This window comes from Gallus gallus, chromosome 2, assembly GCF_016699485.2.
Source record: "Gallus gallus isolate bGalGal1 chromosome 2, bGalGal1.mat.broiler.GRCg7b, whole genome shotgun sequence".
Taxonomy (NCBI): domain Eukaryota; kingdom Metazoa; phylum Chordata; class Aves; order Galliformes; family Phasianidae; genus Gallus; species Gallus gallus.
In genome coordinates, this window is record NC_052533.1 from 20,324,436 (window position 1) to 20,344,874 (window position 20,439).

General features: G+C 40.5%; 1 protein-coding gene across 2 annotated transcripts in view; it reads left to right on the top strand.

The window, feature by feature from the left end:
- Window positions 1-19,868, top strand: part of ITGA8 (integrin subunit alpha 8) — a 100,869-nt gene extending 81,001 nt beyond the window's left edge. For both annotated transcript variants that reach the window (NM_205288.3, XM_015281310.4), the window contains 3 exons: window positions 9,411-9,512; window positions 16,053-16,175; window positions 17,387-19,868. In NM_205288.3, coding sequence (NP_990619.2) covers window positions 9,411-9,512; window positions 16,053-16,175; window positions 17,387-17,473 — 312 coding nt within the window. In that variant the 3' untranslated portion in view covers window positions 17,474-19,868. The remainder of the gene's footprint in view (window positions 1-9,410; window positions 9,513-16,052; window positions 16,176-17,386) is intronic.
- Window positions 19,869-20,439: the final 571 nt, after the last annotated feature.

Consider the following 20,439-nt stretch of genomic DNA (forward strand, 5'->3'; position numbering starts at 1 on the left):
ACACCCCTCTCTACTGTCTTGATCTGAGTGGTGAAGAAGGGTCACAGCTGTGCTTTGGGGCGCAGTTGTGTGCAAACACAGAGGCAATGCCAGGGAGGATGTTGCAATCCCTTCAGCATCATCTTCTCCCTTAACAGAGCCTGCTTGCTATGACTATCTCCCTCCATGTATTGAGCTTGAGGCAGAGGTGGATACCCATCCTCACAGGAATGAGCCCGCCTGTAGGCTCTGTGGGTGCTGAGACCCCACAACACACACACTTATGGGTACATCTTTTGGTGCAGCACTGTCCTTGCATACCCTTGCTATCAAACAAGTTTTGGTTTGTTTTGGTTCTTTAATGGGCTGTGAGGATTTTACATTTTATCTATATCCTCAGGAAGCATTGCTGTTTCCTTCAGATAGTAGCTTACAGGCCTTACAAAGGCCCAGAAAGCTCCACTTACAGCAACAGGATTTTTTTCCATATAAAAACCGGCAGTCCCCTGAGAACTGTTGCATCCTCCCATTTATGTCTAAAAAGCTGCCAGAATAACATGACCCCTGCTTCACATGCAAGCATATATATTGAGAAGAGAGAGAGGGCAAATAGTGTGATGGGATCCGGTTGCCTTCCTCCCACTCACCTCAAAACAGTTCCCTTTTTCAAAGCCCCTTTTAAAATTAACACTTAGGCAGCCATCACCATAAAAGAAGATAGAACACAATTAGTTTCCTAAAAAGGGCATTCCTTGCTGTTAGTAAGCCTGTAAACTTTTAGTTCCCAAAGTTATTCCAGAAGGAAAGTAAAGTACACCGCAGAAAACTGCTGCTGTGAGCACGCCTGAAATCTGCAGATTCAAACCGAGGATTAAGGTACAGACAAAATAGTCAGGATGTGATGGGTCTGAACCAGGGCGCAATGACCCCACACTAATGCTTTTGTGCAGAAGCTCAGAGGAGAAGTTGCCCTCTCCACGGCAACATCCCAAAAGCTTTTGTACATGCACTTAATGCACAATATTTTCATATGCCAAAGGCAGGATGGTGGTGACATGCAGTGTTCCACAACCGTGTTATAATCCAGGAGAATAAATGCTGATCTGCGGAAGAAATGTTGTGCCCATTAAAGCTGAGCACAAACTGTCAGTATGCATTTTCTCCTCGTAGACATTCTGATGTCTCCTTATAGATACATTACTGCAAACCTGGTAAGAATTTGAAGTGATTGATTAATGCTTGGATGAAATAATTTTGTGTTTCTCATTGAAGCTCTGTGGATGAGCCTGTATATTTTGTTGCCACAAAAGATCTGTCCTGTAGTGGGTGATTCCTTCCTGTTCCACTTAGATTATTTAGCAACAGCTGACCCCTTTGCCTCTTGACAGTTGTAATCTCTCACCCTAAAGCCCAAACTCCTATAATAAATGGCAGCTAAATGACATGCTGCGAGTAGACATGTTTGAGTAAATAAAGCAGCCCAAATTTCCCAAGCAGCCAACAAAGATAGAGACAGACATTGTGCAAAGGCCAAGAAGAATCACAGACTTTTTTTGGATTAACTTCAAAGCCTGGCTGTAAATGTGAACCCTCCACTAAAGCTGACTTTTGGATTCAGACTTGCTGATCTAGCAAATAGTGGCCTGATTCGTGCAAAAGAGAAACAACCTTACATGGCCACGTTACGTTGTGTGCTGTTCAGGCACTATGATGTCCCCATTTGTCTAATTGTGGCATTCCTGACTCATCAGAAGGAGATCCAAGGGGATCCTGACCAGCATTCTTTGAACTCCGATGGGTACTTTTTAATGTAATGCTCAGAAGTTTGGAAAATGTATTTCTAAACGGTGAATCTGTGCCATATGTCTGATTTAAAGACACGCTTCCAGGCTCCAAGCACTTCAGACATTTACAGCCTTATGGGCAGTGGAACTCAGTTCATCCTTAGCTGCTGTTTCAGCCTGTATTGAAAATTCCTCACGAGTGATAACAATCTTCTGGGGCTCTTGGGGAAGCAGAAATGTGAAAAAAAACATAGAGGGTCAGCAAGTTTCCCAAGAGGCTTTGAGTTTATTTTCTTTTGCTGTTGTTAATTGTATTGTTTCTCTCTTGGCTTTTACACAGACCCAGATATTTGAGTTTAGCACCCCCAACTGCATGAGCTTTAACTGGTACTAGAGAGAAAAATCTGGTTATAATCTGAGAAAGCTCAAAAGGAACAGAAAGATGGCAACCACTGTGTAAGCTGGTGCTCCCTTAATATACCGAACCGTGCTTTGGCTTCTCTGTAAAACACTTGTCTTTTCACTGTTCCTGAACATGCTCTGCTCCCATTTCTTTTTAGAGGCCTAAATATGGAAGTATAGGCTTCATGTAGTAAAGGCAATGAGTGCAGCAACACTCACACTGTTAAGTGCCTGGCCTCAGACTGGAATCCAAAACCTGGGCTCAGTGTTGAGCATGCAGAGACAGCGGGACACCTCAGAAAGACAAACTGGGCTGCACTAACCAGCAGGGTGCTACCTGAAGACTCTCCTTTCTCTGGAAGGTACACATCCAAATTAGGATTTAAGCAGCACTCTTTCTACCCTCTCAGAATGCAGAATCCAAAAATCACTCACAAGGGGATATACTTACAGCATTACCTGAAAGACTTACGGAGGACTTAGTTTATTCAGAATCCAGTGGCAAGATTTAGAGCTGGCAATCTAGTATTTGGAGAATTCATTGTTGGAAAATATGAATTCAATTGCCTCCTTAGCTCAAGAAGCCCCACATCCCATCATTATAGGAAGAGGGTGTCTCCTTCTGCTCAAGCTGTACCTGTACACAAAAGGGAATACAGTGGTCTGGATACCTTGGCGTTTGGGGCCTTCAGCTAGAAGTCCTCCCAGTACTCTCATTTGCCTTGCCTTCACCGCTGAGCACCTGGAGTTACCGTCACTGTAGGAGTGTATGCTCTAATTACATACACTTTCTTGATGAAAAGATTTGTTGAGGTTCTCCATATTTTGCTACTGGTCAACTCAGAAGCTCTTCTTATTGTGGTAGAAATCCTCTATGCCAGTCAGTGTCTTTCTGTCAAGGAGTAAATGTAGCTACACAGATGCAGAAGACAGCGCAGTGGGGCCACACCGACTGTTCTGGGTGTTGCATATGTGGTGTTTGCAGAGGGCTGGAAATCAGAGCAAAGGTGAACTGATGGAGGTGGTCTGTCCCTAGTTGCCATAGATAGGCCTTGGCCATATATAGAAGTTTAAATAGATTAGTTTAATTCAGATTGAGGACTAAAAGTCATAAATTTGATGCACTGCCCTTCAGGACACATGCAATAATAACAAAAGGAGGAAGTTGTCAGAGAAATCTGTCTTTATGTCAAACAATTGTTGTTATTTGAGAAAACAAAGTAAGTAAAAAAGAAAACGGCGTGTGGCCAAAAATACCATATTATGCTGGATTTGGTTGTTTATTTGGAGTGAAGGCTAGAAAGAGAGACTTTGGCATTGGGCTGAGCCTACTGGATGTTCTATTGGGTGTGGGCTAGTTTTGTTTTCATTCATTGTTATTCAAATAATGTCAAAATGTTAACAAGAGCAGAACGTTAGGATCTTGCTAGATGTGCTAGGGTATACGTTAGGTTAAGATTATGGAAAAATAAACATCTTAAGCTGATAACCGTTAAAACAGCTTTAAAGTGATCTGAAATCACAAGAAGTAGCTGCCTCTACTATAATTTTAAATATTCCATTTAAATGGCATAGTATGTCATTTAAAAGATATAGTATGTCAAGTAGAAAGGATTAAAGGTAGAGTTGAGAAGGTGTTGATTTTCAAAGGTGTATTATCTTTGTTCAAAAGCGTGGGCTTGCCATCTTGGTACAAATGGCACTTTTTCACCATACACACAGTAATAGATGCATTCTTTTAAATATGCTAGAACAAATAGTTGCATGACCTCTACTCTCAGCATTTATGTAAGCTACTCCTTGTTGGCAGTTGTCCAGGTTTTTGGAGGTATGGGTCAAAGAAAGCAAACTAATGAATTCCCTAAGCATGCATTTAATAGGTAACACCATATTGCTTACTGTCTCCTCTCTAAAATGTGCCAGACTGTGGTGGACACAGAGGGAAACAAGTATTAATCAAGAGGGCCAATATTACTGCAGTGGCACTGAACTCTGTCTGCAGGAGATAGCAGCTCTGGGGGGAAAATTCCACTGCAACATGCAACTTGCTATAGAGACAGCACCTGCTTTTCAGGTAGGGCAGCTTCACTGGACTCCATCTAACCAGAAAACCATATTTCCGAGGAGCTAAATGGTGCTCCACAGAGGCAGTGGAACAAGGTCATTCTGGGGAGTCTCTCTGGTAGTTAAACTCTTCAAACTTGCAGAAAAGCAGTCAGCTGTCAGACTTTCTCACACTTACACAAGTTCTATTCCTCCTGCTCTCAGTCTTGCTACCCTTCACCCTTTGCATGTCAACTTGCCCTGTGACAAAGATGTCTCAGTGTGCCTTAAAGATGTCAGGAGACCTCAGGTCTTTGCCTGAGCTTCCTGCAGAAACTGCCAGCTTTCTCCTCGTGTTATTTCTGTTCATCTAAATAGTACCCAGGGAAATACTTCACTGAATATTTATGGAGAATGCTTTCCTTCATTTCTGGCTGCTCTTTGTGTCTCACAACTATTAAAGAAAACAAAGGCTTCAGTTGAAACTGTTTGTAAAACAGAAGCGTGTGGAAAGAGGGAAGTGTTAGCAAATCCACCAGCAGGGATCTGCCACCCAGGCAGCACAGGGAATGGCCGTGTTCCACCACCTAGCCAGGGTCTGGACAAACAGCTGTCTCAGCGACATGCACAGGGGCAGGCTCAGTTGTTTGGCCACCATGGGAACTTCAAAAGGCTGATGTAGCCAGGGCTGGGCTCCCTCCTGTTGGTCATTAGGCACTGATGTCCTCTAAGACCAAATTCCTTCTTGCCTTTTCTCTGAGCCATAATGGAGCCCTCAGTTGAATTGCAAACCACAAGTCCTGCTCCTTCCAGTAAACACTGAATATTTAAATATACGCTGTTTAAAAAATTATATGCTAAAATTATATGCTCAATTCTATGCATAAAGAAATGCTGTTTCTCACAAATGACTTGAGTATTGTAGACACAACTGTAAGCGAGACAGCTGCCTGTCTCCAAGGTGTTGATACAAGTAAAATCCTATTCCCCAACTGTTGCTGACCACAGTCATTGTTTTAAAGCTCTTTGCCGCAAGCACAGAATTCTGCAAACACAGGAAAATACTCTTTTATATTCCCCATTCCTATAAAGTAATGGAGATGTGCAGCATTTCCAGGAGCCTAATGATGGGTTGAGAACACTTGATAGAAGTGGGCACAACCCGCATTTGTTAACCCCAGCCAAGCACTAAATCACAAAAAGTAGCCTCCTCTGCCTCTGATGTTCTTATTGCTGATATAAGCAGAAAATGAAATAAGCCATGTATAGTAGGTGAAAGGATTTGTTTTCCTCTGGGTTCTGCCTTTCTTTATAGGATATTTCAAGAGTTAATGCCTTCACTGTACCTTAGCCAATCAGTCTGTCTGCCTAATGTATGCTTCTTTAATACTCTAATATTTCCTGCCCTCTCCACTACAGATTATTTTTATAAATCACATAAATCATAGCCAGAATCCTGCTTAATGTGAATTGCTTAGAACTGAGAACACGAGGCTTTTTTCAGGCAGAGGGAGTTCTGAATTTGTGAATGCAAATTATCGTACAACTACAGAAACATGCTGGGGTTTCATGAAAGAGTCCAACATTTGGAATCTCATATAAAAGTTGAAGAATGCCTTGAGTCTGAAAATGGAAAATAAGGAATGTGGTAAAGCAAACATTATTTTTCTGAAGACCATCTCATAGACGTTAAGCACTGTGAAAGTTTACAATAATTGTTTATTTTCTAAGTCTAATATTATGTCAGTGTATTTTTTATTTCAAGCGTTGATGATAGAAAATGTAGTTCCTTCCATTAGATGTCGTCTGTATTAAGGAACTGATTTGACTGCTCCTATGCAGTCTCTTAAAGCAGTTTTCTTCCTATTGCTCATTCCTAATATAAGCCCAAAGGAGAGGTTGAATGTTCTGATAATATACGTTTGGCTGCTCTCAACATTTTGAAAGAACAAAATTAATGTATAGGCAAATGAATTCCAGAAGATAATAAATATGCTGGCTTAATGTCACTAGTAAACACTCACATACTTGAAGAGAAGGTTTATTGTCTAAAAACAAAACAGAAAGGACAAGAGAAATACCAGAACTACTGCCCTGGACCTCAGGAGAATGGGCTTCAGCCTTTTCAGGGATCTGCTTGGAAGAACTGCATGGGGAGAAAAGAGTTCTCCAGGAGTTGGTTCTCAAGCATTATCTCCTTCAAGCTCACAAACAGTCCGTCCTAACCTGCAAGAAGTCAAGCAAAGGTAGCAGGAGCTCTGCATGGGTGAACAAGGAGTTCCTGGTAAAACTCAGAGGTAAAAAGGAGTCAGTTGACTTGGGGTAGAGGCTGGGCTGGGAATACCAAAACACTCTCTGAGTGCGCAGGGACAGTTTGAAAAGCAAAACCCCACAGGAGCTGAGCCCAGCAAGGGATTTAAAGGGCAACAGTGCAGCTCCTATAAATACATCAGTAGAAAAGGAAGGCTGAGGGCAACATGGACCTCCTGCTCGATGGGACGTGGAAAAGGGAAAAAAAAAAAAGCAAATTGATCCAACACTGAAACAGGTTGCTCTTAGTTTTTGGAGTTTCCATTCTTGGAGATATTTAAAACCCAGGTAACATGGACCTGGGCATCCTATTCATTGACCCAGCTCTGAGCATGTTCTCAGACTAGATGATCTCCAGAGGCATCTTCCAATATCAGCAATTCTGGGAAAACTGAGCTTGGGCATGACCATCCACCTTCTCCCAAGCCATCTCCCACATGTAGGTTATTTCTTGTCATGTTTACAAATAAATTGTTCTCATTCAGTGAAGGAAAGAAAAGAGTAGCCCATATTATCATAGAATCTTTCTGTCTCAGTCTTTGCTCCATAAAACAGCTGAAAAGGGAGAAACCTGTCTTAAACTGAAAGGTTTTATATCTTTTTATGCAACAGGAAATCTCAGAGGAAAACAACACTTCGGAGGGAGGAAAAGATTTTGGATAATTACATAGGAGCTAAGTCTTGTCAGTGGAACAGAACTCCTAACTGTGCCAAAAATATAAGGTGGGAGAAAGAGTTTTGCAGAAGGTGATTTAGGAAATGGCAGGGTCATTCCAAATACATTGGATATGAATACAGTCAATAAAAAAACTCGTAAGTGTGATGGTTAGAATGAATTTAATGATTTATAAAGCAATAAAGTACTACACAGTGCAGCGTACAGAAAAAAATCACAGGAAATACTATAAAAATGGGAAGTACTGGAGGTTTCATTAGTTATTAAATAATGAATCTGACTTGAGAAGATGAGAAATGGCTTTCAGTACTTGCACATTAGTCTGCCTTGAAGATGGGGGAAATTTCATAAGTGCACAGAGATTATGAGGGGCACAAGGGGCAACTGAACTTTGCAAAATGGATAAGGTAGAATTTACACTTGGCTCAGGTTACTGGGATAATTTATAATTCATCCCAGTTCATTCATTACTCAATGTACTCTGTAAGCAGCTGCTGCCAAAACAAGGGATTGCTTTACTTACAAGGCTCTGTCTTTCCATAAATCAGTATTGGAATACTGTGTTTAATTCTGATATTTCAGAAAGGATTGAGACAGGTAGCAAAAATGATTAATTGCTTCCAAAATATTCTTATATAAAAGATTAACATTTTTTTACCTCAAGGAGTCTAATGCAAAGGAATATACTGATAATCATAACTCCAAGGCCTTATTTAATTCTCTCCAGAGCAAACTGAAGCACTTAGACTGGAAATTCTTATCATTACCCCAACTTCACATGAGACATGGAAGATAAGTCGCATGTAGTGTCACCCAGAACAATCAGCTGCAGAGGTCGAATGTGAAACAGAATGGCTTCCAGAAGAGCATGGTAACCCATCAGGCATCCTTCCTTGGGATAACAATGAGAAAGGAAGCAGGTAGACACAGTGCAAGATCTTCCCTCTGTAACAACATGGCATTCAGTGAAAATGAAAGACTTCAAAGAGTTCTGGAAGATGTACTTGATGGATGGTATACCTAGCCTTCAAAACCAATTCCAATTAGATACTGATGGTTTCAAAACCAGTTCCAATTAGATACTGATGGTGCCAAGAACTTGAAAGGATTCAAAATATGTGTGTGGAAAGTATTTGTATCTCTTAGAGTAAATGTTGCAATCATTCAGATTCTCCTAAGGCACAGGAGCCTTCACGTGTCAGGGCTTACAGCAGTTCCTAACAGTGGAGATTTTTGCACTTAGCTGCCATATTGAGAAGTTTGCAGAGGGTGGGAGGTCACTGTCAAGGGCAGAACTGCACAGTGAGGCAGACAGTTGGGTGGAGGGTGTCAGTGCCCGCCCAGCTTCCAGATGAGGTGACAGGACTAATTAAAAGTCTCAACATGAGCTGTATGGTATAACAGTTTTTAGTCGTTCTAAACAATGGAAGATGCTGCCTAATCTAATCCAGTCTAACCTAGCATAGCCTACTCTAATATGTAATCTAATATCTAGTAAATACAGGGAAATTTAAATGAATTACAAAGAACAGACAGCTACAGTTTGTTTAGTCTGAACATCTTTGGCTACATTGAAGTGCTTAATGAGAGCTATGTAAAAAATTTATTAGGCAGCCTGTTAAGCAGTAACGACTAAACATTGATGTTGCCGTTGCATGGTGTAGTAAAAAAAGCAAGGTGAGTTGTTCTGGTGTTTTTGAACTCTACTGCAATAGGAAATCAATCACACTGTAAGTGAAGTGCAGAGATGTTGGTCCCTATTGTTCTGTGATGGGAGTGCAGAGCCGTTCCTTTGATGCCAACAAGGAGCCCTTTCAGCCTGGTCTCAACTCGGACCTGGAAATCTTCTCAAGATACCTCTGGTTCTAGTTGGGCTTCCTGAGCAGAGGCAAGGTTTTAAAACATAGACACCCCATAAACCTCCCCCTGCTTCAAGCTCACCAGTCCCCTGTTGCAGGGAGAAATATGAGGAACAACTGCATGTGCCATTTTGCACATCTAACCTTTGTACCCACTTTGAACATGCATTCTGTATCTCAGCTTTATCCTGAAACCTGTGGATGCACACAGGTCCCAGGAACCTGGGACCATTTACCAAAATAAACCATCTTTGCTTTAGGAAATCAATTATGTCTATTTCTTCTCTGCTTATTTCTCATCACACTTTAAGGTACAGCTATGGTTTTTAATAATTTCTTCTATTTATTTAATTTCAGAGGAAAAATGATCCCTATACTCTTTCTTCCAATGTGTCCTTCAAAGTTAAGAACATGCCCTATAAAGTGCAGCCAGCGAAGCTCCCCGAGGGAAGCATAGCAGTAAGTAACTGAAAATGATACCTTTGTGTGAAGCACATTTATTTGGTCGTTCTGATCTCAGCTGTGAAAGTTTTTATAGGTGAAAATATTGAGATCAGCCTTTCCTGTGTTTCTAGTGTAAATTCCTGAAATAATACCTAAAGGAAATGTATTTATTGCTTTCTGTGGAAGTTGCTGGTACGTGATACTGACTCCATTTTAAAATAATTGCCTGCTGTATTCGTGTGTGGACTGTGTTATTGCAATCTGGATGGATTTTTCACCCAGAAGAAAACAACAAAACTGTGAAAGCAAGTATCTAATTACCTCATCTGGAGTAAAACAATTCTGGAGGAATTTTTTTGTGTGTGTGAAAACTACAAAATGTTCTTTCTCTCACAGTCAGAGATCTCCTTCTTCTGGTCTGCAGTTCCCTTACACAAGCTTATGGGTTATCTCTGGCAACATCTGTCTATATTAACCTTCCTTGAGACCCTTATTTTCAGAAAGGTCTGCTTGCCACGCTAGGTTTTGCCAGCTTACAGAGCATCAGGTACAGGGTATGAAATTACCTGGTAATCCCTACAGACGTGTTAGTTGAATATCAAAGTACTTGCCTTCTTTCAGAGTGAGATCAGTATGACTCTAAGTTGTTATATGAAAAATGAATCCTGGAAGTATACATTTGATTTGTTTCCCATTGCCGATGCATTGAACATGGGGAGCAACTTGAAAGGAATTTATTATTCTGGTGTCTAATATCATGGATAAAATTTACTCTTTTTTCATTACTGATGGAAGTGAGTAAAATACGAGCACAAAATTTGATTCTAGTATGAGTCATGTGAAATTTCTAGGCTTATTGTTCTCATTTTTATAAAGATTTATTGTTCACAGTTCTTTACATGGTGATCTCAGCCCGAACTTCTCCAGGTTAAATCCTGACACATATACATCGTATTGGTCTGTTGAGATATAGTAGAAGGGAACAGGATGTTTTCTCATCTTTAAAACCAACCTAATACACTTTAAAGTTTACACTGGTAGAGGATGCGGGCTATAATGTTTAGAGTTGAACATGCACATATTTAATGGCTGGTTGATATTTGCAGTGGGAAGACACAAGGTTAGATCTTTGTCCTGTAGGCTCAGTGACAGAACTTCAGCCTCTCACACCAAGAGAGCCGTGATTTCATCAGAGAGACTGGATACTTAATGCAATATTCACCCAAAAAGGTTCAAAGGCGCCAAGCTGACAGATATATTCAAGCTCTTTTATTTTCTTGAAGCATGTGTTCCATACCAGAAACACATGTTGTGCAGGGCTCTATTGATAGTGGTGCCTTCATCTGGACTGAAGTGCTGTACTCCAGGTGATAGCCTGCTGTTCTCAGCAAGCGTCAGATGATCTACCAGTGATCAGATAAGCATTTTATTCTCTTACTCCAGCAGAATAATGCTTGCTATTCGGTGCAGATGATTTACAGCAAAATGCCTGTAATGGCAACTGTAAAATGTTGAAAAATGATAGTGCTTTTATGTTGTTTCATATCTGGACATGGCAGTGGATTTTTGCCAGCTCTACAGCTCGATGTGTTGTATGCACAAGCTCTTTTGATGTTCCACTTCCAATAAGTTGGGCAATGCTTAATACTTTTGCTTCTTCTGGAAAAGGTCAGCGGCTGTGTTTTAAAAGTTTCCAACTATTTCTTTGGAAGTTCATGGGTTGTTTTTACTTTCAGACAATGCAAGGCAGGTAATGGAATAAAGATTTTAATATTTTAAAATCAATTGTCAATGGTACGTACTTAAGAACCAGCTGACACCTTGTGGTTTATGTAGTTAAGATAATATATTGTATAAGAACAGAGCATATGTCCTTCATTTAGCTCGTACAGTACTGGGTTCCAGTGATACAGGATGATAATGTGTCTTTAATTTTAATGTAATAAATATTTGCATGCACATCAGTAAGGACATGCACTTATGTATTTGTAGCCCTGAGGCCTTTATTTTCATCACTATGGAATCTTTTACAGTAAAAATTTGGAGTGAAAATGGCATTGAACAGAAAATAGCTGGAAACTTAGTGGAGCTTAAATCAAAATTCAGTATAGTCAATAGAAGTATTTATGTTGATTTTGATAGGCTTGGAATTACAATTATTTATTGCAAAACCCAGTGGATTTCCTTGCTAGCTGATGTATCAACCGAGATAAAATGTCACTTTTTCTAAGAGATATTATTATGGTAATAAGACTGTAATACTTGATAAATTTCTTGTGGAAGGTGAAATAATACCTTTCATTATACAGAGTTAGAATAAACAGAATTTTAATTTCCATTTTCATTTCTGATTCTTGAGCCAGTTTTGGAATTTAATAAGATACCATGGTTTATCCCAGATCTTTGGTAGGAACTGCAGAGGGGAAGCCTTTACTATAAATTGTTTGACCAGTGTCCTACTGTGCACAAAATTGGTTTCACCCAGGCTTATAACTCTTCTTTAGCTGTTCTACACCTATGAGTACTTTTGTTTTAAATGTGCTTTTGTGCCCTACAGAATGTATGTGTACAAATATTTGTAAAGAGTCAACATCAATGTCTATAGTAATTATGGCTCCAAGCTCCAAGAAGCTTTTACATTCAATTTTTGAGTATTCTGCTAATGTTGGATGGGAGCATGTAGGGGTACTAAAGAGCTACTGTTCCTCAGTGTCTAAGCAAAATGACTAAAGATTAGAGAAAGGCCAACATCTGCAGTAAAAATCCTGGTATTAGAGTAATTAATTTACTTACTGTTTCTTAAAGTAGCAGACAAAAGTACAGATGCAAGATTATTCTTAACGTGCGTCTTTCAAAGGACAGGAGGGTAAAAAGCTTTATGCAGGTCTCACTGGCAGGCATTGCACTGGTGCTGGGTGTTCCCAGTAGTAGAACCCAACTCCCACCTGTGCAGAAGGACATACCAATGGGCCGTACCACATCCCCTCCCTGCTGTCCACTGGAGGCAGAGACAGTCTTGGAACTATGTTGAATAGCACCAAAATCAGGAGCAAAGTCCAAACTGTATAAAAACCAATGGCAAAGAAAATATATAATATTTATTGTATTAGTTAGAATGTGCTTAAATGTGGCACATTAATTTTAAAAAGGATTTAAAAATAAAAACATAAAGAAGTCTTCTTGCTCTGAACTGAGAAAGAAGCTAAAATGAATCTGAAGGGCAGTGCCAACATGCAGCACGTGCAAGAATTCCACTTCTTCATGTTGGCCACCTTAGATGAAAACAGATAAATCCTCCCCAAAACATTCCCTGGCTCTGGTCCTGCAGCACAAAACCTACCACATGGAGAACAACAGAAATCCAAGCAGAACAGTGCAGACTGATCTTAAATCAAAATCATATGGAAGAGCATTGTGGACAGCATCTGGTTGAGGAGGGTCTGTCTTCTGTGGATATGGTAAACCGGGGCAGGCAAAGCTGATGGGATGCTTTGTTTCTGTCTTCCCCTCTGCTTCTGCTTCAGTCCTGTGGGTGTTCAGGACTTGTGGTGTCAAGGTGTTGACCAGGAGCTGTGTCTGCAGCCCCACAAGTCATTGTGCAAGTGTAAAAGGAAGTGGCCCAGGGTGTTAATCCTGCTGTCAGTGCACACACAGGAGTGAGTCTGATGCTGTATGCAATCCTCTGCTCACTAAATAAATCTCAAGCACTTCACATAACCATTTGCTGGCTCTCAGGAACCTAAGACAAGGGTAGGGGAGAGGACTATGAGCACATGCAGAACAGGCAAGGCCGTGCACTGCCACATCACTGTACAGTGTACCTTCGGAAAGGCCCTGATGTCCCCATCTGGCTCTATGCTGACATGTACTCTAAGAGGCATCACAAGCAGAGCCAAGTTGCCTTCTTGTTTCCACAGCCTGAAAAGAAAGAAAATGCAGCGGGCAGGTGCAGCAAGTGTCTGGGAAATAGTGCCTAAGAGGAGTCATAGAACAGCTACATTGGTATGTGTAGTTCTATACACTGCCCATCATCTTTAGGCAAAGCCTAATGAAACCCACTGCCCTTGTGCTATATGCGACCAGGTCCTCAAGGTTTGCCTCAGAGCAGCATGCACGAGGATCTTCAAGCAGCAAAAGGGAGTCGCTTTCTCTGTTGGACATCTGAGCTCACTGCTTGCTGCAGGCTTCATGCAGCCCACCATGTCTGCATCCTTCTGATGTCCCTGGCCATAGGAGCCTTTTACTTCAATTCATCTTTCTTCTTAACAGGCTTTGCTCTGGAAGGAATCTCTGCAGACAGTTCCAATGACCTTTTTCTCATTTTTTCTGCCCTTGCATTTTAATGCCAGATACAGTACTACTCTGAGACACAAGGAAAGCCATTCAGAAGTACTTTGTCCATATGAAATAAGTACTGCTATTGCTGAGCGTAGTGATACAGAGAGCCCACAGAGTTCTGCAGTGCTTAAGAAACTTCCCGAAGTGATGGCAGTGGCACAAGATATGGTGACACAAGATATCTGCTGGGACCCAGGGCGGGCTTTTCCTATTCTTTGTTTGCCTTGAAATGAATTTCTCTTGCTTTAATTGAAGAACCAATACTTATTCTTTGCATATACTTTCTTTTCGCTTAACTAAAAATTAAGTGTTGTAGAGTAATAACTATTTGCAGTTGCTCTATTAGAAGAGTATTATGTGAATGTATTTGTTAGCGTTACATGATTGTGTGACCAGCACAGCAGACACTTCATGCTACCAGTCAGTGTTGGAGTGCTGTCACTGTGAGGACTGGGCAGTCTCTCAGGAATTCCAGTGTAACCCCCAGTGTAAGCTTTGGTAGAAGGTAATTGTTATCCCACACAGAAATTCTGTTCTTAATTTCAACTATGTGTCCCATAACAGCGAGGGATGCTATAAAAAATAAATGTATCCGGGGTCCTTAACAGGCAGCCATTTTTCAAGCACTGTGTCAGACAGGGGATAGCTGGAAGCACAGATGAAGTGTGTGGAACTATTCTGAAGCATCTTCCAGTTAAGCATGATGGTAGCTGGGAGAAAGATCTGCTGGTGATTACAGAATGGGGAGTCTAGGGCAGATCATGAGGAAGAGTGAGAGAGTTGCAGAGAGGGTGGAATTTGCCATCTTTGAGGAGAAAAAATTATACAGATACAGAAATTGAATTAATTGTGAACTGGATTACAGAGTTCAGTTTTCAGACTTAGCATGCTGTTCCATGAATCAGCCAGTTGGAGTTCTGATAAATTTAAGGTGTGTTAGCCCATGAGTTAATAACCAAAAAACAAGTAGAATTTGCAATGAGAGCAGATCAGGGAGTAGGCAGTGGTCAAAGAAACTTAGTAAGAGGATCAGATTTCCTATCTGTACCTCCAGCATTAAAGAGGAAGATAATTTGAGAGTTTGTGTAATCAGTTTGCAAAGCAAACTTGTCATCTTGTCATGGAGAACAAAATAACTTCCATCTGCCACATACTTACACAGTTTAAAAGTAAATGAGAGAGGTCCAGCTGAAAGCCCCAGAGAGAAATAACTTCCTAGCCTAGCAATTAAGGAGACAGTTTGACACACACACAAAAAAAAGACAAACCTTAAGGGGCATAACTGTGGCTGAAGAAGATAAGGAAAGCTTGGATTCATTCCTTCCCACTTAAGAACAACGGGGAAAGAGTAAATATTAAATGAGATTGATGAGGAGCCTTCCTAGCAGTCTGAGAGCATAGAATACATTTGGTACAACGCATAGAGGGGAGAGCAAGGAAGAGGTTACTTATATGGATGATCCAGAAGGAGAAATACAGAAAGGTTATTATTGCTCTTTGTCAAGATGAAGCTCTGGAGAGAGAAGCTGACTCAACGAAAACTGTCCATAAGTTGTGTTATACACATCTGCTGCTTTCTAGAGCCTCAGACAATGGGACAGTGTGTTTTACACTTACCTCCTTTGTACGTAACGGAGGCTCACCTTCTTTTAAGGGGTGTAACATCATACTGGGCATTAGGCTGTATCACAAGGACAATGCCTTCTGCTTGGGTTACGTTTTTGGACTGCTTAGCTGAAATGCAAATCATAGAAAATGTATTCTGATCTGTCAGCAGAAATTTCAAAAGCTGGTATCCACTGTGGTTTGAATAAAGAATTTGGGCAGCAGTCAACCATTGTTTCTGAATATTTTTCTGTATAAGTAAGTTATACTGGTGTAGGCTATACCAGCATGAACGTGAATAGAATTTTGCTGCTTGAACTGCAAAGAAGGGTGTTTTGTGGGGTTTTTTTTTCCTACATTGTACTAAGGAAAAATGATTCTTACATCTGAGATGCAAGTACTTTTGTGTATGTGCAAATCCCATTTCTAGTAATTATCATGAACAAGGGAAAAGAAACTTGCAGTAAATGAAGCCACTATGGGAAAATTCCAAGCAATGTGTGTTTCTAATCTGAAAAACACAATTGAAGTGAATGCTTATAACCTCTGTATTCTACTGTCAGATTTGCTTTCCTTACTTTTAATCCACTTAATGCATACTTTTCATTCCAGATCAGAACATCAGTCATTTGGTCCACTCCAAATGTCTCCTTTGTCATCCCTTTGTGGGTTATAATACTAGCAATAATGCTTGGTCTACTGGTACTAGCGGTGTTGACCCTTGCTTTATGGAAGGTATGTTGCATTATTACTACTACTCTGTTGTCTTAAAAAAATACTAGAAGATACTAACAGATGAGGAAAAAAAGAAGCTGGAAGTTTGGAGGAAAAGCAACAATAGACATGTGTCTTCTTTGTTTTGGCATTTCTGACATGCTAATGTCACTGACCTTTGCGTAGGGAACTTATTTTCAAAGTCCTCCCTTATTATTACAGTGTGGTTACAAATGGGCATACTACAGAGTTTGGCTCTGTTTCCCAAGACCTATGAGCCTCTTTTTCAGGATGTTTAGGTTCAGAAAGAAGTGACTCTAACTTTGTTCTCCCTGAATACCTCAGGAATTTCCAGTTTTTGTTAGCATGTAACAACACTCCCAGTTTTGACATTAAATTTTTAGACTTCATTTTATATTAGTGTGTTGGTTGTTACACTCCCTTCGCAAGTTTAAAGACAAGCTACTGGAAACTACTACATTACGGGGAATGAGTGTGGCTTTTTACCATCCTTACAGTTCCTCTGTAAAGAAGAAAATAATTTTGTATGATAGGATATGGCTCTTCTGTTTTTAGCTGCCTAAAGGTGGGTTAGGTGTTCAGCCAATTCTGACTATCCTGATTCCCTTTGTAGTTCAACAACAACAAAGAATCTCTAAACCACGGGAAGATGAGAGGAGTTACCTCCTGGTAGTATTTTGTTTTGACCTTTCGTGAGGTCTATGTAACTACTTTCAATCAAAAAGATAACTTTTAGGCATTTAAAGTTAGTTGACAGAAATCTCATCTTTACTAATCTTTAGTCTTGGTCACAACACTGTCCTGTACACGTTTCCCAACACATGTTTCATTCTTATTATTTTGTCATCCTAATATTTTCTGAATGAGTGTCTTATTGAAAAGAAATTAACAGTTTCCTTGGTGGAGTCAGATAGTATCAGGATTCAAGCAAGCCTGCACATCATCTACAAAGATAGCTTTCATATCATTTGAATTTTCAAAGCTATACTTTGTAACTCAATGCCTTGTACCGAAAACTTTGATTTTTTTTATAGGCAATGATTTGAATAGGAAAAAACAAACAAACAAACAAAACCCACCATGTCACAGTCTATCAGGCCATTGTAGACTATACCCCACCTTTCAGATCAAGTGAGTGAAGTACAAAACTACAGCTGAGACCTCCTGTGGTTGTCTTATCATGACGCCTTTGTTTCTGTTGTTTTCTACAGTGCGGCTTCTTTGACAGAGCTAGACCCCCTCAAGATGACATGGCAGACAGAGAACAACTGACAAATAACAAGACTACTGATGCATAGAGGAAGAGAGTGACAGATAAGTCAGAATCCTGCCTGAGACTAGAACATGATGAGGATTAACTGAAGATTTCCTTCCACCAATCTTCTTTTGCACCTGCAAGTGAAATGGTGTCATAATCTGATCTATGCTACATTCTGAGAATATGCCACATGATGGCCATCCTTGACAAAGAAAGAAACTTTATCACTGCCTTAAGAACATATTCACCACTGAACAAAATGTTTATTCCATATTTCGGTCGGTCTACATTTTAGCAGATGCTTTTGAACACGTGTGGTATACTGGGGTGCTTCCAGAACAAGCCCAAATCTCCCAAGGAGAAAATGCCTGCATTGCTGTACTGTCTAGAAGATGGAACGGGATGGAGTTTCTGAACACTACTGTATCATGCAGAATACCTTTGACACCTCCCTAAGAACTTTTATGACATTATGGCTCAGGGAGACAAGCAATTAATCAGTACTGTGGAAGTACTTCTGAAAAACAAAGGTAGTCTATGAAGAATTTTATAGATGGGGCACAATTATTTATTTTTCCACCTTTTCAGGATAAGTATCTGATATAATCATCAACTTACATTTTAAGGGAAATAAAGTCAAAATACAGAAATCATGTACTTACTTTGCATGTAAATAGAAAAGCAAACCAATTGTACACACTGAGCACATCTTTCTTGGCTACAAGGTGTTTGTCAAAACAGAGAATTTATGCAATATTTTGCAAGATAAGTCATATGATAAACAAGCATGTATTGTATCTCAGTCCAGAGCTGGGAGTATCACACCCAGATAACAAAATCCATAGGCATCATAATGCAGTAGATGAGTTACCCTCTCACCCCACTGCTGATGGCTGCCTGTGCAGCTCTTTGCAATTTAAATTACTGATTTAAATTATTACAAACATGCATCTGTGGTGATATGAAGAGGACCTGGGAATGTGGGGCTAGGACGAGTTTTATTTTTTGCCATTGCCCTGTTACTTGATGAAGTGCTCTCTTAAAATGGCTACAGCTGTTGTATCGTCTATTGAATTTACGTCACAGACCCTAATATTTTGTTCATCTGAAGAAACCTTTGCCTTTTGTTTTCATTTTATGGACAAGAATCCAGCAGTGCGTTTAAAGAGCTGAAGATATTTCTCCAAAGCGTATGGCAGAATTTAATGATCCCTTAAGCAAAGTCTCATAGGAAAAGTGAGCAAGGTTTCTATTTACACAGAAAATAGGATGCCAGTCAGCCAAGCGTGAACAAAAAGAAGGAAAGATATTTTGAGATAAAGAGTAACAATGCACACAGTTCGTTTGAGTGCTTTTTGGTGTGGGGTTTTTTTGGTTTTTTTTTTTGGTTGGTTGGTTGGTCTTCCTGACCTGGGGATTCTGAAGAGGAGAGGCTTCACTCATTCTCCTCTATGAGCAAAAATAGCTCTGTCCTTATCTCAGCTGGGGATCTAAGCTCTGGATCTGTGCAAATTTTTGCCTGGAAACCCAAGTCTTCCAGTGCTGTCTTAGTGAGGAATTTGCTATCTTGTGTAAACTTCAGGAGGGGTCGTTCATTTTCTGAAACAAACATCACATCTTCTGTTTCCTAAGCTCCTTTTCGTTCCCATCCAATAGTTAGAGGGCCTCATCCATTCTGTGTGGCTGCTTTAGGATAACTGCCCCTCTGCTTTTAAAGACTTTAGGACAGAAGTAGCCATAAGACATGGTCACCTCTGTCAGTCTGACAGATACTTCACCATTTCTGGCAAGCAGGCTGACCTGTGAAATCTAAGCAAGGAGGAAATCTAAGCAATGTAAGGAAGCTTGAGCAGGTGTGTTCCATTTTCATGCCTGAGGGAAATTGCTAAACCTTTATGGAGCCTTCAGCTGATCGTTCAGTGTGCCCACGAGACTTACTGAGAGGAGACGCAGACAGAGGAGGTGCTGCACCTCTGGGTTTTGAGGATGGGGGACCTGACCACGTCCCACTCCCCAGCAAACTACCAACAGCAGCATTCCCCAAAGGGGCAGAGGAGATCAGCTGGTAAATGCCACCATGAGGCCAGCCCAGCTCACACATGCACACTTTTGTATGCCGAACATCCCAGGTAGAATCATCCTCCTGTGAAAAGGACAGGGATCTTGCAGCCTTTGTAAATATTGAACTGTTGCATGAAGCAGCTTCCAAAATAGGATCTACTAGCTCCTGAAATTCACATCATTGGCACAGCTCTGATGAAACAGCACCATAAGGAGATACCAAACATAGGACTTTCGTATGTGCAATACTTTATATTACCTATATACGTGAAGCATGTTTACACTGGCATTTGTGGTTGTTTTTTGAACTTTTGAATATACTGATTAATGATTACAATAAAAGAAAAAAAAAAAAGAATAGGAAAAAGAACAAACGTGGCTCTGTTTGGTATTTGTTCCAATGTGTTTTCAATTCTGCGTTGCCCCAAGGATAGGGCTAGGTGACCTAATAAGTTCTTTGCAGTTGTAACATCCATGGTTCACTTTTGAGCAATTACTCTCCATTTTAATGATGGGCAAAACATGTTCAGATACTAAATTTAAACCAAAAAGAACCTCAGTAACTGCTGGGCCTGGCAGGAGTCCATTGGCTGCAGCTGTGTAATGTCACTGGAAACCAAATTAGAGGCACATGATCTGACAAACAGTTACTTTGAGCAAAACTTTGTTTTAGATTTCTACATCCTCGTAGATTAAACTTCCCCCATAGAAATGTCTGGAGCCGTGTGCTGTCAAGGACTGCGGTCCTGGATCCTAGCATTTGTGGACAGTTTTGGCTGCAGATTGTAAAGAGCTCTGCAAAGGAGATTTCTGGGTTTCAGTGCTTGCCAAGAGTGTTTATCCCCCAGGGAGGTTGCATCCTGGAGGTGGACGCCAGCAGGCAGTAGACATAATCTGTCCCCCGGTATATTAGTAATGTGCGACACGATAACCTCTGCCACATCC